General features: G+C 39.3%; 1 protein-coding gene across 3 annotated transcripts in view; it reads right to left on the bottom strand.

Moving 5' to 3' along the window:
• Positions 1-4,806: 4,806 nt before the first annotated feature.
• RWDD3 (RWD domain containing 3) overlaps positions 4,807-13,760 on the bottom strand; it is a 28,162-nt gene continuing 19,208 nt past the window's right edge. For 2 of the 3 annotated variants that reach the window (XM_083357698.1, XM_083357700.1), the window contains exons 2-4: positions 11,202-11,689; positions 7,567-7,682; positions 7,067-7,464 (exon numbers count right to left, since the gene is read on the bottom strand). In XM_083357698.1, coding sequence (XP_083213824.1) covers positions 7,350-7,464; positions 7,567-7,682; positions 11,202-11,689 — 719 coding nt within the window. In that variant the 3' untranslated portion in view covers positions 7,067-7,349. Of the gene's footprint in view, positions 4,971-7,066; positions 7,465-7,566; positions 7,683-11,201; positions 11,690-13,760 lie in introns of those variants that run through there. The other variant, XM_083357699.1, reaches the window with a different exon arrangement.

Below are 13,760 nucleotides of genomic sequence, written 5' to 3' on the forward strand. Positions count from 1 at the left end.
TCTCTCTTGCAGCCGCCTCCACTGCTACTGTCATTGGCTTCTGCTACAGCCGAACCCAGGCAGCCTCCTCCACCCCCAGCAGTGGCATCCAGGGATTCTCTGGTTTCATCAGGACCAAGCAGCAAGTGAAAAAGTTAGCAGTAGCAGCACTAGCGGGAGCAATTTTAATCAGCCCCTTCATTGCCAAGTGTCCCCATGGAAGTCAATGGAGGCGCTGCGGCTGGCCTTTCGAGTGAGTGAGAGCGAGAGAGAAGCATTTTCGAGCAAAGTGTGAGTGAATGAGAGTGTGAAAGAGGCTTTTTAGAGCAAAATGTGAGTGATTGAGAGAGCGAGAGAGATGCTTTTGCAAACAAAACGTGAGTGAATGAGAGCAAGAGAGAAGCTTTTCCAAGCAAAGGCGAGTGAATGAGAGTGGAAGGGGCAGGGTGGCTGCATGTCTCGCCTTAGGCTCCACTTTTCTGTCAAGTCTCTTGTTCTGCACATGCGCGCACATGCACACCCATTGTTTGCAACTCCCAGTTTTTACTTTTGTGAGGGAACCAGTTCCGAGTGGCTCTTTCACTGTTTCAGGTTGCCAACCCCTGCCCTATACCATTTACCATTTCAGACAAATTGTTGTCCAGTCTCTTCTTAAAAACTTCCAGTGTTGGAGCATTCACAACTTTGGGAGGCAGGTTGTTCCACCAATTAATTGTTCTGACTGTCAGGAAATTTCTCCTTAGTTCTAGGTTGCTTCTCTCTTTGATTAGTTTCCATCCATTGCTTCTTGTCCTGCCTTTAGGTGCTTTTAATAATCCAAATACTAAGCAGCCCCAAGCTTGGATATAATTGGCCGCTACTGCTATTTGCTGTTAGTTTTTACTTGGCCTGTATAAAAACTTAAATTGCCCAACTTATCTCCCATCTCTTTACCTTCTCCTAGGTCTTACTGGACCATTCAGAAAAAAAGAGAGAGATTAACATTCAGATGCTTATTTGCTTAGAAGGGATGGCTTTCTTTTTATCTTTCACTTTTTGTATGAATTTTTAGTGATATATCTTCAAAAAGTATTGCTTTTTTAAACAAAATCATAGATGCCCTAAATCATGGGTCCCCAACCGCAGGTCCGTGGACTGGCACCAGTCCACAGCATGCCAGCAACCGGTCCACACAAACAAGCAAAGCCCCATGTGTGGGATGTAGGCAGAATGCAAAACCAAGCTTCTTCCAGTCTGTGGAAAAATCTTTCTCCATGGAACCAATCCCTGGTGCCCAAAAGGTTGGGGGCCTCTCTGCCCTAAATCCAACATTTAATCTGCATAAATCAAATGGTAAGAAATGCTGTCCCTACTAAGTAGCCTCCATAATCAAATAGATCAGTAGAATAAGAGCCCAAGAAACATAACTGAGAAATGACAGTTGCATTAAAACATCACGTATTCAGATTTGGCCATCCTGGCTACAAAACAGAAAGGGATGTTACCTCTAAGAGTTACTATGGCTTGCGTAAAAAACAGGCATTTGCTTTCTTTTTAATATTGATAGATGATAAATGGAAAGCAAGAACATTTGCTAGGATAAAACTGGGTTGACCTCTACTTTGATGTTTCCCTACAGATGTCTCAGCAACATCATGTACCTTTAAAGTATTTCAAATTAAGCAGAAAAACTCAAGTCATTTCTTATGCTGAATGGTTATGTCGATTTAGGCTATTTAAGAATAGTGAGTAACAAATTAAGCAGGTGATAGAAGATCAATGGACAAAGCATTATTATCATCTTTGGGCTTGACAGATAATCAGACTTCTTGCCTAGTGAGTAGAAAGATGTTTTATGGTGGTTGCAACAAGTCCCAGCCTTTTTGCATCGTGGTTCATTTATAAATGCCGCATCCCATATACTAATAATCTTTCATTGGTTTTCTGGCTTCAGCCAGGAGACAAGGGCAAGTTGACCTGAATGCCGTCAACATCAGCTACTGCTATTTATACAGCAGGATGTGAACAGGAATGAGATTTCAAAGTGATCTGTGTGACTCACATAAGATTAGTTTTCCAAATGATGGTTGTATTTAAATTTGCAGCCTTAATTCAAAGCTGTCATGACTTGACCTCAGTTACCTTTTCAGAGAAGAGTAGACTCTTCTGAGGATCACATCGAACAGTTAGGGTAGGATACAGAGTTATTTCCTGTCTAGCATTGTTATTCTGAACAGTAGTCACCAGTGCTTTTTTTGTAAAAGAAAAAGGTGCCGGAACTCACACATGTCATACAACCCGCCTTGCCTACCCTACAAGGTTCCATCCAAAAAAGCTGCCGGAACTCCATTCTGAGCGTTCTATGAGAAAAAAAGCCCTGGTAGTCACCATGAACTCTTTCTTCTTGTGATAGAATCTCAGTTAAGACTGGAGAAAGGTGTTAAGAGACAGCCAAACTTAGAGTCCTTCCACTGCAGAAAGTGACACAGGCCTGACTGCCCCCAGAATCCCTGAAGCCTTATCTGACGATTCCCAATGCCGTCAGTCTGGGAATGCAATCAGGGTGCGATTCTTGTAACATAGGTGACTAACAATAAAGCTTATGTTTGAGACTATTTGTGAGTGGTTCTGGTTGCTTTGCACCTGACATTCTTGATGTGTACAGAGATAATTTGTAGTGCAGATGGTTCTGAAATGGAAAAGTGCAGCATGTACATGCACATGTCCTCCAATATCAATGTATGTCAAGAAGCTTTTCGCCAGTTAAGTCCTAAGAGATTGTATTTAAGATGCATATTTTGGTTTTCCAAAACAATTCCCTGCCTGAGCAGGGGGTTGGACTAGATGACCTACAAGGTCCTTTCCAACTTTTTTTTTTTTTATTATTATTATTATTATTATTATTATTATTATTATTATTATTATTATTATTATCATCATCATCATCATCATCATCATCATCATCATCATCATCACAATGGGACACCTGCCACTCAAGACAACAGTACCATTCTGGGAAAAGCAAAGGCATCAATCAGAAGTTGGAGAAAATGTATGAATCGCCCTTATATTTCTTTAAACTGGTTGGCACGTGAATAATTGTGCATGACAAAATGAACAGAGAGGTAGTAAGAAACCTTAGGGCACACCTGAGCTCATATGGATAGGTACAAAGTTCTGACACTTCGCATCAACAAGTCTACTCACAGGAACTGAGGATATGTATCTGTCCTCAGTCAAAATTCACAGGTGCTCTTAAGTTTGAGAACGAAATTAGAGAGACCTCCAAGTGGGTGATTTTAACTATCCATACATAGAATTAAGTAGTAGTTATTTTAGTCACAATGAAAAGCACAAAATGGAATAATATACCTAGTAACATTTATTATGGAACCAATCAGAAGAGAGATGACTTTGTTCTTAATTCTGAATGATGATCAAGATCTACTGCAAAATCTATTAGAGGTTTTAATATATTTAAAGGGCGTTCTCTGTGGGCGCGCCAGACCTGTGGAACCACTTGCCGGTTGAGCTCCGGATAGCCCCCGACCTTCGCTCCTTCCGGTGCGATCTAAAAACGTATTTATTTGAGCAATCTGACCTGGTCTGATAGGTTAGGGTTGGGGTTTTAATATGTTTTTAATTATTGTTTTAAATTTTAAATTTGGGCATTATATTTAATGGTTTTTTAACTTTTGTATTCTGTTTTTTACATTTATTGCCCTGTACACCGCCCTGAGTCCTTCGGGAGAAGGGCGGTATAAAAATATAATAAATAATAATAATATTTGTACGTTAAATTTTCCTGACATGAGCCAACCACGTCACATTTATCTTTTAACAAAAAACAAATTTTCAAAGGACAATACTGTATGAAAAACAAACTGATCTTAACCATCTCTTAATTGTACCATGCCCTAAAGGTCAACATGTATTGGAAGATTGGAAAATGGATAATGTACAGGCCAATTGGGAAAAAAAAAGAATCCAGGGGAATTCAGGATATTATAGTCTAGTTGATTTATCAGCTCTTCCACCCAAAATGGTGGAAAATGTTTATTAAAGATTAATTGATAAGCACATATAGGATGACAAGCGTTGCTGAAGAGCCAGCAATATTCCTTTAAAGATAAGACTTCTTTTTAAGCGTTCTTGAGTATTAACAAGGTTGTGGACAGGGGGTTGTTTAGATTTTTTTAAGCAGCTTTGATGACATCTCTCTGGAAACAAATTTAGCAGAATGAGATAAAAGGTGAGGCGCTCTTATATTTTTAATAACTAGTTAAAGATCAGAATCCTATTCTCACAATGGAGTAGAAACACTGTAATAGATCTACACCACTTCTTTATAAATGAGTTCTGAAGCACCAACAGTTAGCAGAAAAATTAGCTAGGTGGCTGGCAAACTAAATTATTTTGTCTGTGTGTGTATACTGTATATACAAGGACAAAAAGAACTGCTCTTAAGAAACATTCTAGGAAGAATGTCAGGCAAGCACATAACAACAGGGCAGGAATCCTAATCTCATATGCACACTGTTGGGATCTGAATTGACAATAGCTAAGCAAGAAAGGAGTCTTGAGGTTAGTGGTAAGTTGCTCAGTAAAAAAAAAAAAGGACGTATGTATGTATGCCAACCTAGCAGTTCGAAAGCACGTAAAAATGCAAGTAGAAAAATAGGGACCACTACGGTGGGAAGGTAACAGCATTCTGTGCACCTTTGGTGTCTAGTCATGCCAGCCACATGACCACGGAGTCGTCCTTGGACAAGCGCTGGCTCTTCGGCTTTGAAACGGAGATGAGCACCGGCCCCTAGAGTTGGAAACGACTAGCACGCATGTGCGGGGGAACCTTTACCTTTTATGTATGTATGCATTGCTTTTAAAAAAAGAAATTCCATGTTGGACATCAGTAGAACAAGGGTTTCTCAAAAAATAAAAAAGAGAAAGAAGTTATTTTTTGTACACAAATCCATGGAGAAGTGTTCATATTTGGAAGACCGTCCACACTCCTGGAAAAAATAAAATAAAAATTGGCGGCATTTAAAAATGGTTCACATTTGGTCATCCTTATCTTTAAAAAAGAGGGACACGGTGGCTCAGTGGGTTAGGACGCTGAGCTTGTCGATCAGAAGGTCGGCAGTTTGGCGGGTCGAATCCCGAGTGCCGCGTAACAGAGTGAGCGCCTGTTACTCGTCCCAGCTTCTGCCAACCTAGCAGTTTGAAAGCATGTAAAAATGCAAGTAGAAAAATAGGGACCACTACGGTGGGAAGATAACAGCGTTCCGTGCACCTTTGGCGTCTAGTCATGCCGGCCACATGACCACGGACACGTCCTCAGTCAAGCGCTGGCTCTTCGGCTTTGAAACGGAGATGAGCACCGGCCCCAGAGGGTCATGAAGATCTGGCTCTTCACCCAAGGATGGCTAGGATGGGAGTTGAGCTGCAAGGATGATTGATCTGAAACCTGGAGAGAAGGATTCCTTTGTTTTTAACCATATTTTTAGGGATTGTTGTGAGCCACCTAGAGTCATTATATGGGACCATATAAGTTCAGTAAGTAGGGAAGTAAATAGGCAGGTAGATAAGCAGGCAGGCATAAGGGATATGACAGGCACCTGTAACCCATTAAGCCCATGGGGGTCCTTGTTAAAGCAGAGGTCATGCAAGTAACTGTGACCCAAAATTTACCCCCTCTAGTAAGGAAGCCCAGAAAGGATATTCCAAGGATAGACAAAAATCTTAACAACATAGTACACTGCCTTTCCTAGCTGTGATGCACTTACGTACCTAAAAAATGGTAGCATGAGACTTCTAGAAGAAATTTTTCAAATCAACTTTTTCTATCAAAGTTTGGTAAATAAGAGTAATAATATTAGTTCAGAAAAGAGCCAGGCCTAAAGATGGAGCCCAGAATAAAGCCAACTCCTGAACAGTGGTGTTTGGTATCTGTTTTTGCTAATTATAATTAAAGTAGAAAATTCTATATTAAAGCAATCAGTTCTTCATTTCCTTTGTCAACAAGCTGAAAATATAAAACAAGGATGCAGAGTTTTTTCAAATCTTGCTGAAGGACAAATCCCAGTAGCCTCACCCAGTATGTTGTAAGTTGTTATTCAGTAACACCTGGAGAAGTACAAGTTACTCATCCCAATCTTTAGGAGAATGGGTATTCTTCTCAATTTCCACAGTATTGAGAAAGTTACTACCACCCTGATTAATAGGAACTGGAAAAAATAAGATTCCTAATCAAAGGTATAACATCTTTTTCAGACATCTCTACATGATTTCATATACAAAACTCAACAGACAAACAGCTAAAAACAAATAAGTTTTGATGAAAGGCGGGCTTTTATTCAGCTTAAGAAACTTGCAATAAGCCAGTAACCAGATATTATACTGAATCAATGGTCAAAAGTTATAGTAAAAAAACCAGAAGTGATTGTATGACATTCACATTTTTTTAAAAAAAAACCTTTAATTTTTTTTTATTATCATATTGTTTTATATATACTAATCAGTTTTTAACTGGGCATTTTTGTGTGTATTTCAGTAGCCACTCAAACTACCTTCTGAAGTAAGGTGAATTTTAAATCCAATTTCTAAACAGAAGGTGAAACTCTACTTTTATGAAAGAGCAAAACTGATCTCTGGGAAATAATGCCACAGTTATTTTACTTCACTTTCCTAAAATTAAAAAAAAGAGCAAACCAAGTTTAAAATTATGTCTCATCCCTTATATTCTTCAATTAATAAATTAAAAGACAAGCTCTTTAGAGCATAATATTGTCATGTACTTAAGCATTACTTTTTGAAAATATGATGCAAAAAAAATTTGAATACCCATGCAGAATAGACTATATATATAGTCTATTCTGTTCGAATCTCAGAAGGGTATGGCTGACTGATGAAAACTAATAAGTTTGAAATGCATATCAGTCTCCCTTAATTCTTTGTTAACAATTTAAAATTTACACACACACACACACACACACACACACACACACACACACACACACATATATATATATATATATATATATATATATATATATATATATATATATATATATATATATATATCAAAGTTAGGTTTCCAAATCCCAAGGACAACAGCAATTCCTTCACACCTGACCTACAATTCTTAAATATCAACTGTTGGAATTTTCAACAGTTAGTAGCAAAATGCTGTCAGGGCACACAGCAAAGTAACATCTGTTCTACTGTGAGAAGTGCCTTGTGCTTTGTGCAAGGAGATGGCTTTTTTGTGACAGTTTGCTTCAGAAAACCTTTAGGACATGTTCATCACCAAACCTTCCGTGTTATCATCCTTTTTCATTTGATATATTCAGTGACAGTTTAAGTCACAATCTTTTGGGCTTGCTTCAAAATTATTTTAACTGAGCCGACACAAACTCACTGAACAGTTTTGCGAGTCCTGCGGCCTCAAATTCCTGTTGTAGCTTGTCCAACGTTGAATATTCTTTGACTTCAAATGCCTGAAACCTACATTGTACCAAAAAGACTTCATGAATATGCCAACTTCTTTGTCAGAATGTAATTATCAATTCAAAGCTGGTTTTCTAGCTGAATGCAACTAAAACACACCTTCTGTGTTCAGCCTGTATTTTTGTTTCAAAGAGTACGCGCATCATTTTCTCTTTACACTTCTTTCCGCTCGAATCCACATCCACTTTGCTAGTTTTTTGGAGCATAAGGTATTCCTAAATCAGAAAAAAAGACTAATAATTCAACAACATTACTATACATTATCCATAATAGCCCAAGGACAACTATTACTGACAGAAAAAAAAGGATTTCTTGAAAGGATTTCTAAATACATCTTGACTGAACCCCGTAAGTCAACACTTAGCCTTTTTATTAATGGCAGGATTATTGCTGCTAGTAAATAACCTTACCAGTGCAAAGTATGACAATGTTGCACTTGCATTTTTATGCGACATGTGAAAGGCATACGCTGAGTTGTACAAGTTTATGAACAACTGCACCAAGATTTCCAAAGCAGCTTTCCTGAGCACCTTTAGCACTCTTACAAAAAGTAGGATTACACCTGATGTGGTTCCTCTCCAATTTATCCTACTTCATATGTTAACTCGTATGAAAAATAAACAGATTTATATAACTAATTTCTGAGTTACACTTCCCACAGTCTGCAATGAATATTTAAAATGTTTCTTCACTCAGCCACAGATGTATTTCTTATATCATCTCCCAGAGCAAGGATAGGCAACTTGTGTAAACACATACACACAGAAAAAAAAAATTTCCCCTACTACACCTGAGTGGGTGTAGTAGTGATGTCAGCTTAGTTTTTTTCTGCTTCAAGTGTTTGTTTTCTTCTTACATGAATTAAACCTACTTGAGTATTAACACACTGGGGGTTTTTCTTGTGTTTTGCTAAAAATTAGCTCTAGGGCCTGGAGAAAAAATTAAGCGGGTTGTTTTTTTTGCCGTGACATGAAAGCTCTTCCAAACTCATCTTCTCCAACAACACAAGGACCTTCTATTTAATACTTGGTACAAACCACGTTGCACAGTTTGGCCACGTGATTTCCATCTTTTTCACAAACAAGAATAACAAAAAGGCAAGCACTTATGGCAAGTCCTTCAGCTCAGAGCTATTACATTCAATTCTGAAATGGTGAAGTGCCCCAGAATGACTTTAGTTTATCATCAAACAACAAAGTGCTTCTAAATTTATGCACACATTCAAATCTTGCCAAAGTTTTTATGACGGAGGTCCGTTTGTTTGGTGTTGGTTTCGCAGCCTCAAAACAGAAATAGGTCACAATAACAGGTCACAATAACAACAAAAAAGCTACAAATAAAATAAATTTCCACCACTATTAGTACATAAAAATTTAAAATCAACCCTGTTTATATGTAGTCATCGACTTACGATCAGTCGCTTAATGATCATTTGAAGTTCCACTGGACCATCCTCAAAAGGCATTTACCACCCAGTACCAAACCTTCAACAACTGGGCCCTCAAACCCCCCCACACACATACACTCTATGGTCCCATGACTGCATTTTGTCTGCTCAGCAATCAGCCTGCATTTAATGGCCATTTGCAGCATCCTGCAGTCACATATTTTTTTTTACTGAAAACCAGGGTTTACTTTGGTTTTTTGGGAAAAACACCCCATAGCGAATAGTGGATTTGCTTAACAACCAGGGCATTTGTTTAATGAGTATGAAGAAGGAAGGAAGGAAGGAAGGAAGGAAGGAAGGAAGGAAGGAAGGAAGGAAGGAAGGAAGGAAGGAAGGAAGGAAGGAAGGAAGGAAGGAAGGGGCTTCTTTGAAGTCAAGCTCAGCTCCTGGTGACTTAATGGATACAGCCACGCATTAAATTGTGGCAAACAAAGATGAAAAGTATAATCTGCTCTCTTTCGAGTCAAGTTCAGCTCTTGGTGATTCTATAGATATTTCCATGCAATTTTCTTGGAAATACCGTAATTTGGGACAGGCTTATCACTGGCTGGTTTTTTTATTTGACTTTCCCATCTACAATAGAGTAGTCCAGAATTCTCTGAAAATCTGCTAAAATTACAGATAAAGACTACATAAGCTGTACCAACTTCTTTATGCTTAGTTCGGAGGAAGGTTCAGGAGGTTTAATAGCCTTACTTCATTTTAAGTAAAACAGGACTGCAACCTTAGGTCATTTCCTGACAGTGAGAACAATCAACCAGTGGAACAGCTTGCCTTCGGAAACTGTGGGTGCTCCATCACTGGAGGCTTTTAAGAAGAGACTGGACCAGCCACCTGTCTGGAATTATATAAGGCCTCCAGCTTGAGCAGGGGGTTGGACTAGAAGACCTCCATGGTCCCTTCCAACTGTGATATTCTATTCTACTCATGTATTATGTAGTGATCAGATTAATAAGACTTGAGCGGGGCAAATTTATGCCCTGCTCAAAAAGCCTAAAAAAGAACAATGCCATCCATTCTCATTAAGATCTGCCATGAGTTCTGCGTATACTTACAGAGTTGACTGGAGAACAAAATAGTGAAACCAAAACTGTGGTAACTGAAGGCTTTTGCGAATGGAAATTGCTCACAAAATGGCATTAAACTAAAAAACAGAAAGTTCCACTTTGACATTTAGGAATAATTCACATTTAGGAGTTGTTCAATTTTCCCATCTGTCAGTTTGCATATATATTTCCATATAAAATTCCAACCGACTCACAGGACTGTAATTATTATCCAGATCTAAATAATATAATCCATTTCTGAACACAAATTTCTACCAGTTACATTTCATTGGCCATGAAGGCATGACAGAATACTAAATTTGTCATGATTCATCCATAATTCCATACATCACAACGGAAGATACGTGTTGGCCTACGTATAATCATCCATTCTTGGGTTACAGGAATAGCATCCATTAGTTTGAGTGAAGCAGCTGCCTATGGTAGCACAAATGGGGTCTCATAAAAGGGCAGCAACTTTTTCATGATTAATTAATGCATTAGTATTTAGTTTACTGCTAGAAAGTGTGAAGGGCACTTAGGTGGTGAGGCTACCGTATTTAACTGGGGGGAAAAGCCCATTTACCACTGTATCTCAAAAAGCCATTGTCTCGACCCAATGTTTCTCAACCTTGGCAGCTTGAAGATGGGTGGTCTTCCACATATCTAGACCATCTAAATGTATTTCTTGACCTTAGCAGCTTGAAGGTGTGTGGACTTCAACTCTTGAGAAATCCCCAGCCAGCATGCTAGCTGGGGAGTTCTGGGAATCAAAGTCCACGCATCTTCGAGCTGCCAAGATTGAGAAACACTAACCTAGACTCCCCAAATAATGGACAACCGCAGAGGTCACCCCAAATTTCTCCTGTCGTGTATCTGCTCACCCTGGTGTGAGGCTAATGTAAGCAAGTGGGAAAAATTCTACCCAATCTGCTGTCATTGCTCATTTTGGAGTTCTTCACCTGAGTGGAAAGGACAGTGGTGAAGTTGTGATGGCTGACCCTTTCGCAGTGCAAACTGTGGCTAGCCTTGCAAATCCAATACTAAACATTGCTGTGGATGTAACTTTTATGGAGCGGGAACCCAGAGGACAGAGGGGAAAAACAACAAGAGGAAGGGTGATTTTTGTGCGAAAAGCAGCAACCAACTGGGATATCTCCGATGGTTAATGCTACTAGCAAAATTCTCAAATATTCATTCTCATTCAATGGTCTATCAGCCACAAAGAGCAAAGCCTGCACCTTAATGTCCTGCTTGTCTCCTTGAAGAAGTACGAAAATCATCTTGCCCATAAACATCAATCTTCCTGCCAAGCCAAGATCTCTACACCATTTTTCGACCGTTTTGATGTATTTTCCTTTGGCTCTCATATGGTCTAAATGCAAAAGGGCAGTCCAGACATCATTATCCTCGGCTGTTTTCACTGACAGAGTACTTTGCCCACTGCAGTCTGGAATTTCAGCTTCTTCAACCGCAGACTGAAAATTCTGCTTTATCCAGAGGATCAACTCATGTACCATGGGCTGAGACAAATGACTTGCTGCTTCTTCAAGCAATCTTGCTCTCACAGCCAGACACTGTGTCCTTGTGAGCTGTTCAGAATGAAGAGAGATGTTTGGCAAGCTTGATGGGTAACTGAGTGGTAAATGAAACAACAACTTTAATAATATGTCTGTGTCCGAAGGTCCTTTCACACTGGTCTGGATCCTGAATGAGATTCCCTTTATTTCTGAAAAGAATTCAAAATAATAATAACCAACAGAGGATCAAATGAAATATTCTCAACAATGTATTAGTTATTTGCTGTTAGGAAAGCTCAAACGGTAGTCAATACTTTATGCAACTATGGATTCTTTTGTGCAGGGCCATATGGTTTTATTTCAGACTGGGGGTGGTGGTGGTGTCAGGGGATAATGATACATGAAAATTACTGCATCATAGCTAAAAGATGTATTATAATAGTTAAAGCTTATATAGAAATACAGGTAGTCCTCAACTTACAAACAACTGCTTTGCAAGTATTCAAAATTCCGATGGACCCACCTAGGGGGTACTTACAACCCGGTATTGAAGTTCTGATGGTCAGGCTACTCCCCATGGTCATGTGACTGAACTTCAGGCACTTGCCAACCGGGCCACATTTATGGCCATTTGCAGTGTCCCATGGCTACGTGATTGCATTTTACCACTTTCTGTCAAAACCCAGCATTTAATTCGTTGTTGGCAAAACCAACCCATAGCAAATCATGGAGTCACTTAATGACCACAGGAGTCACTTAATGACACTGGCAGAAACTGTGGCGTTTACTTAACAACCACCACAAAAAAAAAACCTGTAAAATCAGCTCAGTCACTTGGTTGACCTGCTTCATGATAGTCATGAGTTACAACCATGATGGGCAGGCTCCATTACGGCCATTACTTGAGGACTATCTGGAAGCCCTCTGAATTCAGTGAGATTTGTTTCTGACTAAACGTAAGTGGATACCATGAAATCTTTGGCCTATGTATGGCAAGTACCAAACCGGGCAATAACACAGATAGTCCAGTTCATTTAGTGACCATTTGAAGTTACAACGGCACTGGAAAAAAGTGAATTGTGATCATTTTCCACACTTATGACCATTGCAGCACCCCCATGGTCACATGATCAAAATTCAGACACTTGGCAACTGACTCATATTTATGACGGTTGCCATGTCTCCCAGGATCATGTGATCTCCTTTAGTGAACTTCTGACAAGCAAAGTCAATGGGGAAGACAGGTTCATTTAACAAGAGTGTTACTAACTTAACAACTGCAGTGATTCACTTAACAACTGTGGCAAGAAAGGTCATAAAATGGGGTGAAACACACCTAACAAATGTCTCACTTAGCAACACAAAGTTGGAGTTCAATTGTGGTCTTAAATTGAGGAAATAAAGTATCCAAGTATTTATTGGGAAAGCAGCTGGGTTAGGACGCTGAGCTTGTCGATCAGAAGGTCGGCAGTTTGGCGGGTCGAATCCCGAGTGCCGCGTAACAGAGTGAGCGCCTGTTACTCGTCCCAGCTTCTGCCAACCTAGCAGTTCGAAAGCACATAAAAATGCAAGTAGAAAAATAGGGACCACTGCGGTGGGAAGGTAACAGCGTTCCGTGCGCCTTTGGCATTTAGTCAGGCCGGCCACATGACCACGGAGATGTCCTCAAACAAACGCTGGCTCTTCGGCTTTGAAACAGAGATGAGCACCAGCCCCTAGAGTCGGAAACGACTAGCACACATGTGCGGGGGAACCTTTACCTTTTTTAACTGGTTTCTGGACACAACTTAGCCAGCCTTTTTGGTCTTAACTGTGACATTTTAATTATTTTAAAACTTGGTTTCAGACAACTTGTTTGTCTTAATGTGAACTTATTCAAGAGACAGAAACAACGGTGTGAACTTGTATCAAATGGCCTATCTTCCATCAGGAGTTGCAATTAGTTGACACACTTTCCACCATTAAAAAAATCAAAAATTTCTTCTTCCAAGTTTTATGAGTTGGATTAATATTTCTTTACATGATTTTAATTGTTTCATTCTTTTTAAAAACAATTTAGGTGCCCCAAATACCATATTGCCCACTCTGGGTAGAAAAGTAGGATGTTAGTTGAACTAATAAAGCAATATAAATATAGGAAACCGCACGTTGCATTGCATCTACTAATGATTAATTTAAATCTTCGTATTTTCCAATATCTATTTAAAGTAACAATTAAAGAGCCAACTACTGTATGTGTTAAAAATAATAAAGAGTGTGAGATTAAATAAGGCTCACTTG

Source organism: Vipera ursinii (genome assembly GCF_947247035.1).
Source record: "Vipera ursinii genome assembly, chromosome: 3".
Lineage (NCBI taxonomy): Eukaryota > Metazoa > Chordata > Lepidosauria > Squamata > Viperidae > Vipera > Vipera ursinii.